At 37.9% G+C, this 22,170-nt stretch overlaps 1 protein-coding gene across 1 annotated transcript in view; it reads right to left on the reverse strand.

The window, feature by feature from the left end:
* Positions 1–22,170, reverse strand: part of CCDC80 (coiled-coil domain containing 80) — a 451,240-nt gene that overhangs the window by 198,386 nt on the left and 230,684 nt on the right. The window contains exon 2 of the mRNA XM_044072370.1: positions 6,196–6,352. Coding sequence (XP_043928305.1) covers positions 6,196–6,352 — 157 coding nt within the window. The remainder of the gene's footprint in view (positions 1–6,195; positions 6,353–22,170) is intronic.

Genomic DNA, 22,170 nt, shown 5'->3' on the forward strand with positions numbered 1-22,170 from the left:
TTGTCTTGCCCCTAACCCATTAATCTGTCTATTTAACAGAATAGGTCATGGCTTCATTTTGGCTCCTAGAAAACAGCAAAGTGTAACAACAGCTCATCTTCTTTTTGTAGATAATTTAAAACTATGTAGTTCATCAGATGAGAAACTTAAAGCACAACTGCAAGTTGTCAAAACTTTTTCAGATGATATAAGACTGTGATCTGGTCTTGATAAACGTACAAAAGCAACCTTTAAAGCAGGAAAGCTGCAGCACCATCAGTTTGAGACAATAATGTGATATAAAAGAACTTGAGCAAGAGGGAGTGTATAAATATGTGGGAATTGATGAAGGATCAACAATAAAACATGAACAAGTGTGAATAAAACTTAGGAATATTTTAGAAGACTAAATTTAATACTGAAAACAGCATTGACATCTAGGAACAAAGTCCAAGCTATAAATCAATTTGCTGTTCCTGTTCTAAGTTACAGTTTTGGAGTGATTGACTGGCTCCAAAAGGTGTTGGGTAGGTTGGACAGGAATACAAGAAGGATGCTTCAAGCTCATCAAATGATTTATAAAAATCAGTGCATACCAAGAGTATATATTCCCCGTTCTGAAGAAGGTATGAGCCTTCTTGAAATTGATTACATGTATAGATCTGCAATCATGGGACTGCACACATATCTAATGAACTCAAGACCCAAAAGTAGGGAAAGTTTTGAAACATGAGGAGAATAAATCTAAGATTGCTTCCCTGTATAGTTTAGCAGAAACCTATCGGCATCAAGGGGTAATGGAAGTAGATAACAATAAGCCAGCAACTGAATGTGCCAAAAAACAAAAGAAAGAATACAAGGTGAAGGATCAAATGAGAAGGCAAGAAATGTGGAAAATGCATAAATATAGTTGAAAGTATAGAAAACTCTTGTAACAACCTCATTTTGATCAGGATCGAATGCAGGAATGGTTAAGGAGAGGTGAATTTAAACCAAAAGATGAAAGGTTAATATTGGCGGCCTAAGACAGTAGACTTTGTTCACATTGATTTACAAAGCCCATTGAACATGTGGGAGAAACAGACAAATGTAGGTTTTGTAAAACAGAATTGGAAACAGTCACACATCTTGTTGCTGGCTGTGATATACTAATGACAGAAGAACTGTATTATGAAAGGCATAATAATGTGGCAAGACTGTTGCATTGCGGATTGTGCAAACATTATACTGTTGAAGTAGCTAAAAAAGACTGGAAACATGAGCCACAAAGTATTATAGAAAATTATGAAGTTTATGTCACATAGGATCATCCATTACCAACAGTTAAAAAAATAGATGTGAGAAAACCAGATATAGAAGTCCATGAAAAGAAGACAAAAGTAGCATCGACCACTGAAATTGCTACACCCAGTGACTACAGTGACTTACGTACAGAGCGAAACAAAGTTATAAAATATCAGGATTTGCAGGCAGAAATGAGGGCAATGTGGAAGAAAGATACACAGACAATTCCAGTAGTAGTAGGAACAATGGGTCTTATAAAAAATGAATTTACAATCATACTTAGGTTATAGCTACATGTAACTCAGTACGAATTGCAGAAGGAGACATTACTGGGCACATTGCGGGTGCTGTGAGGAGCACTTCTGGCTAACATCAAAGACTGAAACAATACTAATTTCATGAACTTAAATCATACTTGACTTAGGAATGGGGTCCATTCCCGTCATGGTATTAGAAACCCAAAAGACGTGCAGAAATTAAAACATAGATATAGATCTGTGTGTGTGTGTGTGTGTGTGTGTGTGTGTGTGTGTGTGTGTGTGTGTGTGTGTGTGTGAGTGTGTGTGTGTATGTGTGTGTGTGTGTGTGTGTGTGTGTGTGTGTGTGTGTGTGTGTGTGTGTTTGCGCATGTGTACACCATGGAGGCAACGAATTATACACAGCTCCACTGTCTTTTGTTGCTGTTAATTGCTGTTCTTAATAGAAAATTATGACATCTTATGTTAACCTTGTGAACACTGAAGATTAGAGACAGACAGAGCAATGAAAAGAGGACCAGATCTGAAAAGACAGAGAAAACTGCAAAGAAAAGGCTCCCCTAAATAAAATATATGAAACTGAGAACAGTGAAAGGGACTTTAATATATTTTCAGAAAACATATCCCTAAATGTATTTATTCTTTTGCTATAATACCTTTGTAATCTCTCTGTTTTTGTCAAACAAGAAGAAAAATGCTGTTATATGAATGCCTGTTCTCACCATAGAATCTTATAGGTCTTTGGCAATGTAGCTGCAAATTCTATGAGTTGTCAAATAATTTTCTAATAGGATGGTAGCAAGACATGTTTGTTTATAGTGCAGTTTGGATTGTAGCTTCAGCTTCATCTGTTTAATTCCACTGGGAATTTTCTGAGGGTAAATGAAACATGTAAATTTGTGTAAGGTGGTTATTCACAATTTTCTCAAGAAGCTTACTAATGAGGGAAAATTGATAAAGGTGTGAATTAAAAGACCTGCCAAGGCTTGGAGGCTTAGCAACAGGTTGAAAAAAAAACAGTAAAGTAAGACAGGACCAAATTAAAATGATATTTAATGACCTAATTACGTGCAAGGCAGCTACCTTTACAGAATGTGGGTTGATGGAATCTGTATAAATTGTACCAGAAATGAGTAGTTTAGACAGAAGACTAGTAACCAGATGATGGGTGACCAAAGAGCAGTAAAATGAGGTAGGGATTGGTAAGGAAGGTAGTAAAGAGTTCAGAATTTGGGGAAATGCTGGTAACAACATGCAGGAAGAAAATTATACTGGAAGTGCAATAAGCATGCCTGTTTCCTAAAGCTGTTGACATCCTTTTATGCAGTACCTCTCAAAGATTATAGTACTAGGGGATGTATGAATCTTAGTTTAATGTATGAATCTCAGTTTAATGTATCAAAGTCTCCTGAAAAAAATTTACTTTTTACTGCAGGAACTAACTATAGTTAGTTTTAAAAAAATTTGTAAAAATATATAATATATGCAATTATCAAACAAATAATCACCATCTTCTAACTGCTCATCCTAGTAAGGGTCATGATGGTAGCAAACTGAAAAGGGTAGACCAGACTCCGCCATCCCCAACAACAGTCTCCAGCTCATCCAATGATATTCCAAGGAACTCTTAAGGCAAAATGAGAGCTATAATCCCTCAAATGCACCCCAGATCTACCCCAGGGCCTTCTCTCACTTGGGTCATGCCTTGCACGTTTCCCTATTAGAGGAGCTCAGGGTGCATTCTTACAATTTGCCCATATTATTACAACTAACTTTGCTCAATATGGTGGAGCAGGAATTGCATTCCAAGGTCATCCTAGATTGCAGTGCTCCTTACTATTTCACGGAGCATGAGCTCATCCACTGTATGATGGAACATAATTTCTGACGCTTGTATTGCTGAGTTCATCCTTTCAGACACTACCTAAAGATCATGACCATAGTGATAATGGAGATGAAGACTGACCAGTATATTGAGACCTTCACCCTATGGTTCAGCTCTCACTTCCCCACTTCAGTCTAGTACAAGGCCTGCAGCACTGCCACCAGTCCACCATTTGCTGGTTAGATTCTTGATCCCCTTTAGCATCCCACATGAATAAAACTCCAAGGTAAACACATCCACAATAGTTAGCTGCTCCACGTTTACCTGAAGAAAGCAATCCACTCCTTTCCAGGAGAGAATCATGACCTCTGATTCGGAGGTGAAAAATTTCATCACTCCTGTGCCACAGTCAGCAGTAAATGGCTGTAGTGAATGCTGGAGATCACAGTCACTTAAAGCTAGGACGAAAACATTATTTGCAGACAACAAAGAAACAGCCTTCATATCACCAGCCTAGATAGTCTGGACTTTGCCTGTGCCTTCATATTCTGTCCAGAAGAATCACAAGCAGGAGGGAAGACAAGACACCCCTTTAGCAAGGTCATATCTCCACCATGAATGTTCTTGATGTAATTGTGTGTGTGTGTGTGTGTGTGTGTGTGTGTGTGTGTGTGTGTGTGTGTGTGTGTGTGTGTGTGTGTGTGTGTATGTATGACTGTAGACACAGCTCTCTCGCCTCAAATACAGATACCAAATGGCATGCAGCAATAGCTCTGGGGTTCCTTCACTGTTGTATCATTTCCAATAAGACATTCCAGGGTACGTGGTCATATGCCTCTCTCAAAGTCCACAGAACATATGAAGACAGTACTGGCAGGTTCACACCCCACCACCATGCATACATGCTTTCCTAGGGAGACCAAGGAGTGTGATCCCTCTATAACTGGAACAAATGGTCTTGTTCCCCCTTTTTAAAATTGGAACCACTAACCCAATTTCCCAGTCCAGAGGTACTGCCACATCATTACATACAACTCTGAAAAAACATGTTAACCATAACACCCCAATGGTTCCACTATGTCCCAGCAAATCAAACCTGGTCAAAGCTCCAGCTAGCTGAAACAAATTGATCAATGCTTCAGCTCGGCAAATTAAACAAAAAAAGTGTTTCTTCTTTTTTATCAGGGGGAACTCTTTACGTAGCTCCCTATATATATTTTAACATACACATATTTTAAACATGGGCAATAATGCCCTTCTAGCAAAACAGTTGTTCCCATAATAAGTGTACAAGGTGATCTTAAAATATCTAAAATAGTGCTTGCTTTAATGTAATTTGGTAGCCTATTCCATGCATCAGCTACTCTCTCAAAGAACCAATTAGTACACTTCTCATTCCTATAGAATCTTGTATATAGGCTGTCTGATGGATTCTCTAATACTTTTTGATAATCCCAAATTTTTTGCTAACTCCAAACATTCCCAGAGGTAGTTAGCCCTATATACCTGAATAAGGTCTCCTCATAAATACTTTGGATCCAATTTGCATTGTTCTTTTTGAATATAATCTAATTTGATTTCAGAATCTGAGGGTACTTGGATATCAGTGGGACAATTTATCACCCCCTTTGTGGAGCCAAACTGCTTTACAAAAGATTTTGTAAATATACAAAGTATTTAAGGTAACAAGATAACAGGACTAAATATGTATATATACAATACATATACAAAAGTTAGTGTTTCTGTGTTTGTGTGTGTGTGTGTGTGTGTGTGTGTGTGTGTGTGTGTGTGTGTGTGTGTGTGTGTGTGTGTGTGTGTGTGTGTTTGTGCATGGTAAGCTATACCATATACCTCAACAATTTTCAATAATCATCTCCAAGTATGTTATTGTCTCAGAGAATTGTATTTGTTGAGCATTAGTAGAATAAATTGCCACTCAAAATGGTAATTTTCACTTGATTTTTAATTAAAAAAGACTCCACAGTCAAACTGTAATTCACTAAATTCTGCTTAACGAACTGCATTGATTCTGGTCATGTTACCATCCTAAAGAAACTAGAGAAGTTGTATTTTGTTGACCATGCTACTTTTAATAAGTTCCAAAGTATTAATTTATGTGATGTTAGCAAGCATTTAACAAGGATTAATGTTCAAACTCCTACTGTTCTTACTCTACAATACCAGTATGGGTACTTGTTTTACCAGTATAAACCTGTCCCCTAAGCCGGTGTGCCAGCTTTTCTGTTATGTGCACCGAATGTCAAGATGATCACCGAAAGCTTACTGAAATAACAAAAATGGCTGGTTGTTTACTGAAATAACAAAGATGGCTGGTTGTTTACTGAAATAACAAAGATGGCTGGTTGTTTACTGAAATAACAAAGATGGCTGGTTGTTTACTGGTTGTACATTATCTGAAACTAAACTTGCATTCCCAGTCCCCTTACCCATGTACTCTGGTCTTGAATATAAACTCAAAGATGCTTGTTAAAAGATAACATTGTTGATATGGATGTTAACCTATTGATAATTTAAATTAACTGGGCTGGAAATGGATTCCATGTTATTTTTTTGAATACATACTGCTGAAATGGCCAAGGTCACCACTTCTTTACAAGGGTTAACTGGTCCCATTAGCAATAACCATACAAAAGGTGCTTGTCTGCCATTTGTCTTGGCATATGCACACCCTTAGGGCAAGTGGCTAGATGGTCCTGATAATCAAAGATGTGATATTTGGCCATGCTGGTACCATAGTATCTCCTGAAGAGCACACAGATAAATAAACAAATAACACTTCCAACGCAAAAGGGTGTTTTCTGAAATGACATTTTGAAGAGGAAGACTCACCTACTTGAAAATGGTCCACTTTCATTGTACTATTACCAAAGGGTCCAAAAATTGTGATGATTGATATTTTTCTTAATGACATTTCACAGACCGCCTCCAGGTACTCATCCCGTTGCTGTACATACATTTCATTTTCTTCTGATGGAGTTGTAATCAACTATTAAGAAGAAAAGAGACATGTATATTAAATTGCCAGTTACTTCTTAATAATTTGTAGTAAGAACATTGCTTCTTATTTCACAGGAACAGAATGATAAAAAAAATTGCTATAATTTTCTTTATAATTGCATTTTATGTTTTCATACTTCCTGTGCTAGGATTATTAGTTAGGGCCTGTCTCAGCTTTACCAGCTGAAGTGGTCCTTGTTACTTTACACCCCTTCTACCAACTTTAGAAATGTCTAGTAAGCTACATCGGCCTTGTAATGTTTCTCCTTTTGGAAGTAATTTGGGATGTATTCAGTGATGTAGAACTAGCAATGTTTGTTAATATAAGTTCTCTGTCTTATTGCTGAAATGTATGCATTTTCATGGAAGGAAAAGCAAAACTGACATTATGAACCAAATTGGGTAGTTCTACATATCATGCAAAAATAATGCTGACTTTTCACTTGTAGATACATTTTACCTACAAGAACAATATATATATATATATATATATATATATATATATATATATATATACTTATATACATATATCTATATATATATATAGATATATATATATATATACCTCTTTAAAGTATTCAATTGTATTTATACAATTTATTGCATGTGTATATATATATATATATATATATATATATATATATATATATATATATATATATATATACATATATATATATATATATATACCTCTTTAAAGTATTCAGTTGTATTTATTACTGCTTGGTAGTAACTTGATTAAAGTATAGCTATCATTCTAAGTCTTTTGGATTAAGCACTTGGGCTCAGACCAGTTGTTTTACATTAGGAAGGTTTGTGGCCTGCACTGTGGTGGCAGGACAGGTAGCTTACATCCTTCTAAGTTGGGAACTGCTGATTGAGGGTTCAGTGTCTGTTATTCTAAAAGTGTATTAGTTCTGGTTTAAGCACTTGGGCTTCAGGCCAGTTATTTTATGCTGAATCTAGCTTTGTTTGTATGCTTGTTTGCTTGTTATTTCCCTGAAAAGCTAATTCCACCTAAAACGTGGCTTTTCAGCGCTTCTGTGGATCCCTAGTGACATCTGCATTGCTTACTGTACTTATTTCCTTGTTTCACTTGAAAGAAAGTTACTGTTTGTCATTTTTGCATTTAAGTTACCTGTAACACATTGCATTTAAGTTACCTGGCACTTGCTCACTAAAGCAATTATATAAGTCAGCACTAAAAAATTAAAAGCACTACACCCTCACAAACTCCCCTTGAGTACCTTGTTCCCCATTGGCCCTTTTTTTTCAATTATAAAGGAATTCCCAATACTATTCTAGCATGTCCAAAGGTCAGTTGTCAATCTCCTCTCTGGTCCAGCTGGTGAATCTGGGAATCTTGAGGCAATGTTGCAACTGCCTCATGTACACAGATAACCCTCTCCTCCTCCCAACAAATTCCAACACATGTAAGAGATGCAACCATATAGCCAAACTGGAGGCTAAGCTCTCTCAACTCAGTACTGGCGAAACCTGTCAGGAGAAGAAGGAAACCACACTCACTACAATTCCAGTCTCACATAGACCTACCACGACAGCAAACCAAACACATAAACACACAAAAACATACTCGGAGGCTCTAAATAAAAATCTGCCTAAGCAGAAAGAGACCTCCAAAGCAGACACCCAAGCAACCGCTACCCCAAAACAAAACACGTGCAACACATAGCTCACAAAGCCAGTGTGCCAAACAGTCACAGCCCTTAAGGCCAAACAACACACCTGATACACTTGTAATAGGTGACTCTATCGTCAGGCACACTGACGTCCTGCTCACCAGGCTGAACAAGGAGAAGGTCATGGTGAGCCGCCTGTCGGGCGCTAGGATCCGCCACATAACACAAGCACTCAGGTCACTCCAAGGCAAGTACAAATATGACTCAGTCATTGTCCATGCTGGTGTGAATGACCTGAGATGTACCTCCCTGGACTACATGAAAAGAGACATAGAGGAGCTCTCTGAGCATGTGGCCCAGGCTGGTATGACCCTGACCTTGAGTAGCATCTTACCCTCACCAAGAATGATGCCACAATATGAAGACAAGATGATCAATTTCAACAATTGGTTTAAGCATTGGTGTCATTCAAAGGGGATCCAATGCCTGTCAGCCTGGGATGACATGCTCGACAGGCCACGATGCTTCACTAGGGATGGCTTGCACCTGTCACCCCTGGGCTTTTGGATATTGGCAAAGGCTCTTGCTACCCCAATAGTGCCTTTTTAGGCAAGGCTCAAAAGACAAACCCACCTCCATAAGTATCACAAGGGATAAGAAACTAAGAGTAATGCTACTCAACGCCAGAAGTCTAAACCTCAAGATGCATGCACTCGAAACTCTCCTTAGCATGGAGAACATCGATATCTGTGCAGTAACAGAAACCTGGTTCAATGCTCCCGAGAGCACCCCAGCACTACCAGGTTATACCTCATACTATGCTTTTCGGCCCCAAAACTTGGACCAAACCAGAAAAGGAGGGGGAGTATCAATATTCGTCAAAGATACCCACACCTCCAGGTTGGTGGCACAGCACGAAGCATCAAAGACTATCCATGTGCAACTAACAGTGGGTAAAACTGCCTTCCAGTTCATAGCCTGCTACAGACCACCCTCCCAAACCCAGGAACCCCACTCGGCCTTCCTAAGAACACTGAAAAATATGAAGGTCTCTCCAAACACCATTATATTGGGCGACTTCAACTACCCAAACATAGACTGGGAGCATTACTCTAGCTCCAACACCCTATCTCAAAGGTTCCTAGAATTTATAAACTCAAATGCTATGGAACAACTTGTTACCACTCCCACAAGAGGGGAAAACATACTGGACCTGATCATCACCAACATGGGGACTCTATGCTCCAAACCAGAAGTGTATCCCTCACTGGTAAGATCAGACCATAAACTAATCTCACTGGATATTCACATCCCAACCCCACCCCATGCCCAGAAAACCACAGTGAAAAACTTCTCTAAAGCAAATTTCACGCTCCTCAAAACTGAGGTGGAATCCTTCAAAGCCCCCGGGCCTGTGGAAAATATGGCCCAGACCGCAGAATCCTTTATAAACGCATTCTATGAACACCTTCAGGAATGCATGGATCATGCAATCCCAAATAAAACCAAGACCCAATCCTCCAAAGGCAGACGTCCTGTCTGGTGGACCCCAGCCATAAACAAACTATACAATAGAAGGAGGAAGCTACTACATGATAGAGCAAAATCCCAAAAAGGGAAGGCATCTCTGATCAGTGTTAGCAAAAAACTACAGGCACTCATAAAATCGTCTAATGCCAGCTTCGAGAGAAAAATTGCACAGGACACTAAGGATAATCACACGGCTTTCTTCAGTTATGTTAGGAACCTGGGTGGGAATTCCCAGATATGCTCAGAATTAGTCCAAAATGACAAAAAATACACCGAACCCACAGACATTGCCAACATCCTTGCTGACAGGTTCAGTGCAAACTTCTCCCCCCCTCCCCACCAAAAGGGCAAATATCTATCCCAGCAGAGTGCTGCCCCCCTGACATCTCAGATGCTCAGGTAAGAGCCGCCCTCTCCAAAGCAAAAAACACAGGATTAATGGGACCAGATGGTGTCCCGGGCTGCGTCCTACATGAACTCCAAGAAGAGCTAAACCCAAACATAAAACTAATGTTCAATCTCAACCTTACCACAGGATATGTACCCAAAGAGTGGCGTACAGCAACAGTGGTCCCTCTCCACAAAGGTGGTGCCTCAACGGATCCTGGAAACTATCGCCCCATAAGTCTGACTAGCTTGGTCTGCAAAGCTATGGAAAGGATCATCATGGACCTCATAAAAAAGATATTGGGGACCTACAGACACTGGATCCTACCCAGTTCGGCTTTGTTAAGGGCAGATCCTGCCTCTTAAACCTGGTCGATTTCTTTGAAACAGTCACCAAGGCCATTGACGAGGGGAAGGTGGTCCACACAGCCTATCTGGACCTAGCAAAAGCCTTCGATACAATACCCCACTCGGGCATTATAGATAAGCTCACCAGCTTAAATATAAACCCCTATGTCACTAGATGGGTTGCAAACTGGCTCAAGGACAGAACCCACATGGTTAGAATTGCTGGAGCCATGTCAGACTCCAAACCAGTTACAAGTGGCATGCCACAAGGCTCAGTCCTGGGACCTCTCCTGTTTGGTATATATTTCTTGGAGGTACAGGCCAAAACGGAAGGACTGTGGCTGACCAAGTTCACAGATGACTGCAAACTGGGCGCTATAATCGACTCTCCAGCCGACACAAGCATCCTCCAAAAGGGCCTCATAGAAACAGACAACTGGTGCCAGAGCCATGGCCTCAAGCTAAACGCCAAAAAGTGTATAGTCATCCCCTTTGGCAAAAACAAAGTGCCCACAAATTACCACATAGGTGGTAATCCATTAAGTACGGAAGAAGTAATTAGGGACCTGGGGACCCAAGTTGATAGCAATCTCTCATTTGACAACCACGTGGCCAAAGTGGTTAGAAAAACATTTTATATAGCCCACCTAGTCATGAAGGGATTCACATCTAGATCAGGGGAGGTCATCGTGCCTCTTTACTCATCCCTCATCAGGCCCATAATTGAGTACAATGCCCCTTTTGGGATGTACCTTACCAGACACCTGCAGCAACTGGAAAGACCCCAAAAGTACCTCACCAAGAGGATCAAAGGGCTCAAACAGATGCCATATGCTGCCCGGTTAAAGAAACTCCTGCTCTACTCAGTGGCATACCGCCTGCTCAGAGGCGATCTGTGCCTGACGTATAAAGCCATGTCCAACCTGGAATTAATGGACCTCAGAAAATCCAAATCCCATCAAGCTACGCGCTCGAGAGACTTGAACCTCAGCACTGAAATAAATAGGACATGCTGGAGGGACAGATTCATAACCCAGAGGCTCCCTTCACTCTGGAATAAAATCCCAGTCCAGGTTAGGCAGAGTCCCTCATTGACTCTCTTCAAGAGGAATCTTGATGAGTGGATGGGGGATCGTAGGTTTACCCAGGGTATCACTTCTGTGTCACTGTTAGATAGAGGCACAGTATACTAACCTCAAAAAAGGGCATAGCAAAATTAATTTAAAATGGGTGGCGAAAGCCAAACACACTCTGGCTAGGCTTATAAATGCCCTAGGGCAGATAGCCTAGTATGAACCTATGAACCTATGAACCTAGATATATATATATATATATATATATATATATATATATATATATATATATATATATATATATATATATATATATATATATACATATATGTATATATATATATATATATATATATATATATATACATATATATATACATATATATTTATATTTATATATTTTTCTTATTTATTTATTTTTTTGGTTAACTGGCATATGATATTTTACAACATTGGAAAGGACATTCTAAACTCTACAGTATTAAATTAAAAGAGAGCCAAAATGCACATGTAAGATAAGGAAAGATTTCACACCACAAGCTCTGTGTCCTTTTTTCACTTGTATGCCAGTTGTTTTTGGCTTAATGGCTAAAATATGTAGGCAATAAGGACCAATAGTAAAACGTATGATCATAAAACTGTAACCTCTAAAATCAAAATCAAAACCTGGAACTTGTTTTAATACTGTAAATGTGTCTTTGCTGCACCCCTGATGATGGTGAGGGGGGAGTTATGACCCTTACATATACTAACTCTGAGATCAGTGCATGTTGGAGTGAGAGGAAGTCTCTTACATACTTAAACAATTATCTTAGTATAAATTGCACTTTTACGATTGCCCTTTAGAGTGTGGATCAATGCAGAATCACAGTTTTTTTAGTCCCCAGTAGGTACATCTGTTTGCTAGACTTTTATGAACCATATAAGCAAATGCTGTCGTTATATTTCCATTTTTATAATACAAATATAAATAAGAGCATCACCCTGTAGTCCTGGGTTTGACTGCATCAGTCTCAATTAACCAGTTGTACGATCTGCTGCAAGTTGCTTTACTAGACATTGTTTTTTTTATTTTATTTTATTTTAGTTTAGTTTACATTTGTTTACTGGGTAGTACACTGATCACAACTGACCATTTGCAGGTACTGCCCAGGTGAAATAGTTTACAAAGAAAACAAAGTGGAATAGAGAGGCAGTAAGCTTTACTTATCAAAACAGAGCAGAAAGCAACAGTACATTACAAAAAAACTGCACAGCAACATTTAATAGATATATCAATTATGAGAGAAATATATGTTTTGCATGATTATATTTCAGGGGTACATCATGGTGGAAATGCTGTGGAATAATGAGAGTCAGGGTGGGGGAGGTGGAGTTAAGAGATGTTAGTAGTTAACAGAGAGTAAGGCGAAGGCTGAGACGTTCTTAGCTGATGTGGCCTGTTGTGTGACCAGTACAGTTTGGTTTGGTGTGGAGGATTTTTTTAAGTTCTGCTCTGAAGGAGGGATTCCCATATTTTGCTACAGTGTGGCCTGGTTTGTGGCGATAGGAGTGGGGAGATTGTTTGGGAGTGGCACCTGAGGTTGTAATGTGTGTTAGGTAAAAATTCTGGCAGCCAGTGGTGGGAATGAGTGAGGATGGAGAAGTCTGAAAATGAGAGAGCTGAGCAGCAGGTGTTCTCATGCTTCATTGGGAAACATTTGGCTTTTTTGAGGGTGAGTTAGTGTGGAGGAGTTTTTCTTAGAAGCTGTGGCTATTATGGATATTCCATATTTGAGTTGGGCCAGAAGGACTCCTTTACCTAAAGTAGCCCTGGCTAGGTAGGTAGAGTGAGATTTTTCCTAGCCAAGTAGAGAAGCGAGTTAACTTTTGCCCTTGCCTTTTCAATATGGAAATGGAATGTTTGTGACTGGTCTAGCCACAAATTGAGGTATTTTAAGGCGTTGGCTGGTTTTACTGGTGTTTCACACAGGGTAGCGATATTAGGTGATTTTGGTGATTTTTTTAAGTTTTTGGGTAGTTCCACATAGCATGCTTTTTGTTCTTATGGGGTAAAGTATTAGTCTGTGGTTATTATTATATTATAAGGACTTTACTCTGTTGTGCTCATACCCACTTTGTGTTTAGTACAGCTGCCATTCTTTACCTAAAAATAAACTATTAGCATAATGTCTATATTCTATAATTACATTACTATATATTTGCTTTTAACCAATGATACCACTGTACTGTTTTCTTACATGGCCTAGTTATATATTGTTAACTTTTGTTTTACTGTTTATGCTTGGAGCTTTTCTCCTCGGGCCTCTACTGAAAATGGACTCAAATCCAGTTAGACTAGCCCGGTCAACAAATGTAAAATGTAAATGTAAATGTAAAATGTTATTGAGCCAGGAAATGAGGGAGTTAAGGTCTATTTACAGTTGTGCTTTGATTGCAGAGTAGTTGTGGCTGGACTTAAAGATTACCGTGCCATTAACAAAGCGATTAAGTAATAGATTAGGAAGGTCATGAGGTAGTTTATTAATGAAAACAAAGGAGAATAGGAAAGAGAAGCCAGGGTTAAACCTGGGATAAAACAAAAAGCAAATAAATAAATAACATTGTAGTACTCTCACTGAAAGAGCTTTGGTCTGATGGAAGGTAAAGCCTAACTTAACTATGAAAAATCTGTTTGACAAGAAATCTTGAAACTAGGTGATGGATGTATTATTAATGCCAATGTTCTGAAGGGAGAGAGAGAGAGAAGGAGGAGTCGGTGGTAGATTAAGCCAAAGGCTTTTGTTCCCATGTCACCCCCAAAAAGAAACACCTGTGCTTACTGGGTTTACTCCACTGACAAATAAGCAAACATGATTAAACTTCTTTGTTTATTAAAGCATATAAATAGGTCTTTTGTAAAGCAAGAAGTGTAATAATTTATTTTCCTTCTGTAACTGAGACCCACTGGAGACAACTCCCTCCTTTGATCTGGATAAATGACTTGTATAAAATCTCACAATATGCAAATATGTGTTGTGGGAATTTAACCTAGGTCATTAGGATATACTTTACTATACATCTGAAAATGGATGGAACTTACAGACAACTTAAGAGACCTTGTCCCACAGATGCACACACATAACGGCATTCCTTGCGTTTTATTTTACTCCTGCAGTTACGCCTTTTGACTTATTATGATTTATCTTTCTTTTTATTCACTTATCTTTTTTCATGTTTACTAAACTGCAAAGTTCAGTGATAGTGTACAATGTAGTGGCCATAATTATTTTGTCAGTTTGTGCTTTACAGCAACTTAATATGTTGCAGTTCAGTCAGTGGCTTGATGCCAGGCACTCCTTGTACATCATTTTCTAGTAATTGCTGTTTTGATAGCCACCATAATTGGACACAGCAAGGCCTTACCATGTCTAGGTAATTCCGATTCTGTATCATGGCTCAGAAAAATCATCTCCCTGGTCACACCTATCTGTACACACAGCATCTCAGACAGTGCATTCCACAGGGAATCCATAAAGTCAGCCAACTCACCGCACTCCCAGAAAATATGTTCCTAATTACTTCTTTCTTCCCTGTCACACCTCCAGCATTTGCTGTTTACCTGAAGAAAAAATTATCTGGAGTCTACTTGGGGTATAAAAATATCTATGTAAACATTTGAGAGACATACATATATCCTCCCATTGCTTCTTTGTGAATTGCTTATCCAATCCTTTTTAACCTCCTCTGATTGATTCTTATAGCTATGTAATATTTTATATGCTCTATTAATTATTCATTTTTAATGGCAGCTTCTGTTATAGATACTACTAAAAACTCTACTAGTGTTGGTCTTTCGTTTAGGACACCCCCCCCCCCCATTTCTCCATTTATTTCTCTTTGCCTACACTCTGCCTTCCCTATCAAGGATTGATATCAGTCTCTAACCTGCAGTCCAGATAAATTCTTGGCATCTTCCCATCCTGTCATCTTTCCCTCTCTAGTCATTTGCTCCCAGTACCTTGGTTCCTTTATCGGGTTTTTTTTTTTCATTTATTTCACATTTGTTAACCAGGTTAGTCCAACTGAGCAGAGGCCCATTTTCAGTGGTAGATTTCGCAAAGTAACAAAGACAATTTTGCAATATATATATACATACATAGTAAAATGGTATGCTTTTGTAAAAAAGAAAAGAAACTTAATAATAACCAAGTAATTATAAAGATGAAAACATAGTGCATTCCATACAGAAATATATAGTTCATTAGCTAAACAGAGCAGAGCCAGCAAACCTACTGTTCAAAGATGGAGATACAGGAGATAATAGGTAACAGAAACATGATTAGGTTGGGTCATGGCAGTGGCATAGCCAAGTATTCAGGAAATAGTTCTTCAGTTCTTTTTTGAAGTGGTTAGTGTGAGTAATGCAACATAAATTGGCAGGGAGGTTGTTCCAGAATTTTGTTATGGAGGATTCATATAAAAGATTGACAATTACAGCCCCTTCTTGCTATTGTTTGTATCCCTAATTGCAGTCATCCCTATCAGCAGAATCTCCTTTTTCCATTCCCATGTTTGCTTCATTCTTAGGACACTTTCTGCCACTTTATAAATATAATATTCTGTATGATTATTGTTATTCTCCTGAAAGGCCTGCATCCAAAATCCAAATTTCTCCTTGTTTCTTGAGCTTCCACTGTTTCTTCATCACCACGCTTTCCACTTTGAATTATAGTTTTCTGCTTGTGCTATGTACAAGAGCCTAGCTCTGAAATATCCCTTCAAATCAGATAATCCCAATCCACCCTGTTATACTGGAAGAATCATCTTATCCCACTTGACTTTTACCATCTTCCCCTCCCAGATAAAATCCCTCAGCTCTTTATTAATTGCTATCCACAACTTCTCCTCTGGTTGACAAAAATATGTCTGACCTGTGTATAAGACTAAGTGGATTAAAAACATTTTGACTGCTTGTATCTTACTATCCATATCCATATAACAAAGCTTCCATTTTCTCAGTTTTTGTATTATCATTTAAGTCTCTTTCCACATATCCTTAGCTGCCATACCAAAATTATTTTTAATCCATACTCCTAAATATTTCATTTTATCATGCCCCATAAATATGGATATTGTTGAACCAATTTGTGTATGGGCACATAATTTACTGCTATTGCCTTTGTTATGACTTCAATAATTTTGTATCCCGAAAAGATATGAAACTGTCTCAAAATGTTGCACAACACTGTAATGTCTCTTTCTGGCTTTGTCATGTATAAAATATCATCTGCAAATAGAACCAGCTTTTCTTGACTACCATACCAATTATATCCTTGAATTTTTGAGTCCTTTTTTTCTTTGCCAGTGGTTCTAAATATAATGCAGATAACAAAGGGGAAAGAGGACACCCCTGCCTGGTTCCTCTGCTCAAGCAGAAATTATCAGAGAGGACGCCACCCACTTTAATTTTCGCCTCCGATCTCTCATATATCCTCCTAATCAACCTTAAAATCTTTTCAGGAAATGCAAATGTTTCCATTGCCCTGCTCATAAAGTTCCAGCTTACTCTGTCAAATGCTTTCTCTGCATCAAGACCCAACAACAACAACAGTGGGATTTTCTTACATTCTGCTTCCCTCTGGATCATCATTTTACAACTACCACAGCTTTCTTCTAGGATGTTGGTACTTCTCCTCATCTTAAAGTACTTTTAAACAAAACCTTCCAGATCTTCATCAGTTTTTTCCTTCCTAGCTTCCAAACTTCCACATGAATACTATCTATACCTGGGGACTTTCCTGTAGATTGGTTATACATCACAATTTTTATCTCATCTCCTCCTATCCTGTTAGTAACTGAGCCTCATCTAACTCTAAATTTTTTTCCCAACATATTTAATAAATTTCCATGTGACAAAGGCAATCTTACATTTAAATAAATGAAAAACATACAAAATGAAATCACTTTAGTTGTAAACAGTTTATATCATAGACACCATTGAAACAACTGTAGTTGTAAACATTAATCACTTATAAACATTCTAATCATTGGCAGTTAAGCATTACATAGCTCATTCAAATCCTGCCACTTAAACCTCATTCCTGTTCTGCATATACTTTTCCCACAATTCCCATTTTTTTCTATGTAGTTTGTTCCTTCCCTTTTCTGATGATCACAATTCCAGTTGTTTTATCTCTGTTACTATATTCACTATTTCTAGTAAAGCTGGTCTAGACTTTGATTTCCATTTTCTAGTAATTGCTTTTTTTGGCAGCCACCATAATTAGACTCAGGAAGACTTTACTATATCCAGGCAATTCCAATTCTGTAGCATAACTCAAAAAAATCATCTCCTCAGTCAGTCCAATCTGCCCACCCAGCACCTCCGACAGAGCAGCCTGCAGGCAATCCCAAACGTCTGCTAGCTCATCACACTTCCAAAGCTGGCTTATTTGATTGGCTAAAATAGTCTTTTCATTGGTTGTAAACATTGACTGCTACCACAAAAAGTCTCATTCAGTAGAACATAAAAACAGAATTAAAAATGTCATCTTCATCAAAGCAGCTGCAAGTCTGAAAAAATACTATTCAAAATATATTGGGAAATCACTCTCATATCTGTACTGTAGAATGCATAGTACAACATGCCAACTAATTTTAAAACTTTGAATTAAAATCGTACAACAGATAAAAATCACAAATTGTAATGCACAGTATATATCTAAGATGTTGCAAGAGAAACTATTTGGCACACAGAGCGGAGTTGGTAGCAGAGTGCTACCCCACAACAGGGATATCTTGAAAGGTAAGACAATGTTTTTTTTAATATTAGTTGTATATTAAAATATTCATAGCCAAACCAGTAGGATAAATGTTTACATACTATCTGTGAGATTTACTCACTGGGGCTTAAGCCTTGCTGGTAAATCTCTCCAATCTCAAGTAAATTTTGAAACCCCGTGGTGTCAGCCATGATTATTACTATATTAAATACCATGCCCAATAGATTGTTCTCCCACTTACTTGTTCTTGAATAAACTTTAGCTATAATGCAACAAGCCTTTTCTGAGAGATGAACTTAAAAGCCGTGTTTTAATAAAAAAAGAAAGTGCATTTTAACACATGTAGACCATTTACATGGTTTGTGTAGTACATATCGTAAATGTTGATTGATTCTTGTTGCATTTCTGGCAGTGTAGATCATAATGTTTCTGGAAATGAGAAGTGATATGAAGACTCTGCAGCCGTTCTCTCTTTTTTTGGTTAACTGGTTGTGGTTATTGTTAGGAAAAGTATGCAGATACTTCTATAGGTAATGATAATTAGTTCTGGCTTTAGATGACACATAATGGTGATAAATGTTTGATGATGATACAGACAATGTGCTGATAAGTAACATTTGTGATACAGTAACTCAAATATATCTTTGTGAAAATGTGTGTGTCAGACACACACACACACACACACACACACGGCTTATTTCCCATACATGTACTCTACAGTTATTTTCTAAGTTTGAGGTTTGAGGGCACCATTGTCAGTGGAGGCACAGCATGGCAGCATGCAGATGGTTTTGCCAAAGAAAGGAAAGGGAAATGTCGGAATGAGAGTGGGAATTTAGTACCTATAAATCCCTTGTAGCTTTATAATGTGACAAGTAGTTATTTTACCTACAAAATTCAACAGTGCTTACAATTTATAAAATATACTGAATTCCAAGTAGGCAGATAGGCTTTCTGCTGCTTCCTTTGGAATGTAAGTGCTTATCTGCACAGACAATTCTGGGGACTGCTTGTATCATTCTGGGAAGGAAGGTAAGGCAAACAAAATAAGAAAAGTCAATAGAGATGGAGGAATTTTTGATAGTAACCAGAATGCTGAAATTTTAAACATTACACCAAAAACTAAAAGTTGGTAAACCCTATCTTACAACTGCCTACCAAGTGAGATATTAGCTAGGATCTTATGTTTATGGAGACAAAGCAAGGAACTTTGTACGTAAAGAAGTATTTCAACACTCTACTTTTAACAAACCAATTGAATAATGGATATTAAGGCAAGCCAAAAATGTGTGATTCTTATATCAATGACAGCACAGATCCCAACAAACTATGCAAAATGAAATACAGCAACGTCTAATGAAACTGAAAAAAAAGTTGAATACTAAACATCACTACTGCCTTTCTTCACATTACAGCATAAAGACAATCACAGTGGTGGGCTCCTGACTGTATGTGGTTCAGTCCTATTGGGAGATTAATTGTTTCTAGGAAAATTTTACTCTGCACTTAGGAACTAGTCATTTCTGCCAACTATCTGTTTCATGCCACTATATTAGACTATGGCAGTATTTGTACAATAAATGCAAATAACTGGGTTATTTTTCAATGTCATTGCAATCAATAACAGTCTTAAAGAAACACACAAGAAAAATATTACAAAACAATGAGAAAAAAAATCCATGCCGGAAATTCTTCCATTCTTGATCTGAGATAGTCTTATGAAAATGAGCAGCAGAATTACTTTATAAAAGTGACTGAGATGAAGCCATTAGAGATAAGGTTGCTGGAAAAATAATATGGAATTGAAATGAAGCAAGAGAGGACAAATGCTAGTCCATTTTGTTAAAAGCAGTCTGTTACCAATGTTCTATCAGAATCATGACTCCAGATGAAATGTAAAAACAGTATGTGCATGTACCATAACTGTTTGGGCCAGTAATCACACTTTGATTTCTATCTGTAAAGTAAATCTCAGGAAAAACTTAACCAAAAAACTGTAGTCCTTCCTGCTATCAAATATGCACCTCACTTATCATAATCTACTTGTAAATTACTCCTCACTGTCACATAGTACCAATATAATTTGCATGTTGTCTTCTTTGAAAGGAGTTGCTGAATATTTTACTAACTCCTATAATGTGCTAAAACATTGTCATGTTGCTATTTTCCATGAGACTGAGTGAAGTAACTTCATTAATTTGTCTTTATATGACTGTGTGTAGAATCTAAACTAGCATGTTGTAATCATCTCTGAACTGTCTGTCTCTTGTGTAGTTCTTTTCAGAGGTATGGTTTCCAGAAATGTAAACAGTAGGCAACGCCATTTCGTTATTGTGATGCCCTGCGTATCCAATACACTGGGTTGCTAATAAGATATAAAAGGAACAAGTTCTCTGGCAGAAGGTTTGGATGGAAGCATACCTCTTAACCTCATAGTGCAAGAAATCTGGGGAAAGCCAAACATAACGGGGAGATAATGGCCCAAAAACAGGGACAGATTTTAAATATTGCTCCTATAAACTTAGAAAGTTGCTAGAATAACAGGCTTTGCATTTTTATGCATATTCTGAAGTATGTGAAGTATGAAACTCAAATGTCTGCCATTATTTAGTGACTTCTATTTATTCTCAATGATTTCGCACACAACCACAAATTTTATGAGGAACAGACCAAAAATATGAGGCAAAAATCTGGACATTATGCAAAAATCTGGACAGTTGAGAGGTATGGATGGAAGGCTTGCTCTCCAGTCACTGTTTTCATTTTACTGAGTGACATCTAGAAACATCAGTACTAATATAATGCACTGACATTCTCAGTAATGTAAATGAAGAACTATGATGCCCCATTCTGGGATGAAGAGAGCGATCTTCTGCTAGAGTGGTGACTATGTCAATTTTTGCATTTATTTGCCCTGTCATTCTCCTTAAAACACATCACCAGTGACAGGGTAGCTTCCCAATTTACCAATGTCAATTCATGAATTCAGACAAGAAGATGTGCTCTCTTTCTTCAAACATAAATACACTTTAGTTGAGTAAGAAAAAGTGTTACCCACACTGCTGATTTCCTCTCCCAAATCTACCAAATTATAATAAAATAGAATAAAATTCCCACTATCTGGACACTCAATGGTGTCCTGGGGTCTACATTATGATGTCGACAGGGCTGTTCGTCAAACGCCCTTACATCGACACATATCCACCGAAATACCAAAACTTTAAACGGCCACAAAAGGAATTTTTTTTCTAGGGAAAAAAATCACTGGGCCAACAATAAACAAGACAAACATTGAATTGGGGGCTTCACCCCCCCCCCTATTAAAATATACCAACTCCAAGATCACACTACAGGGCAGGAAAGGGCAAATTCCTGACAACAGCCAAGGATTTTTTCCACCTGGGAAAAAAATGTATTTGCCGTTAGGAGTTTTGGTATTTTGGTGCATATATGTCGATGAAAGAGCATTGTATGAACAGCCCTTTCAAAAAGGTAATATAGACCCCCTGTCTGTTAGTGTGTAGTCCCTAAAATAAATAAATATGTCTGCTTAGGAAAGCCATGAAGGTGGATTCCTCTTACTTAAGGAAAAAAAAATCATCACTTCCAGTCTTCCATTCTGTATCTCCACCTAACACCCATCCTTCAATAAAGACACAGTAGGTACTCAGCTCTGAAGTATCATATTCTTATGTCTAGAATTGTGAGAGCCCAATATTTCATCGCGTAGTATACAACAGGAAGAAAACTAATCTTTAGTAAACTACAAATGCAATTTCATATTAAAACATCCTCTAGATTAACCCACTATATATCCTTTCCCAATAATTACATTTAACATCTAATTGTGACTTCAGGGTGGGCTTAGTATTCCAGTGTCAAGTACTTCATGCATGGGTACAGGGAGGTTTCCATTCCACTGATTCATGAAAATAAAAAGATTCTTGTCTCCCTTACCTAAAAAAAAATAAAAAGGAAAAGGGAAAGGAAAGGGAATGAAAGGGAAAAGGAAAGGGGAAAGGAAAGGAAATGAAAAGGAAAGGGGAAAGGAATTGAAAAGGAAAG

This window comes from Protopterus annectens, chromosome 5.part0 (assembly GCF_019279795.1).
Source record: "Protopterus annectens isolate FY-2018-M chromosome 5.part0, PAN1.0, whole genome shotgun sequence".
In the NCBI taxonomy this organism is placed as follows: domain Eukaryota; kingdom Metazoa; phylum Chordata; order Ceratodontiformes; family Protopteridae; genus Protopterus; species Protopterus annectens.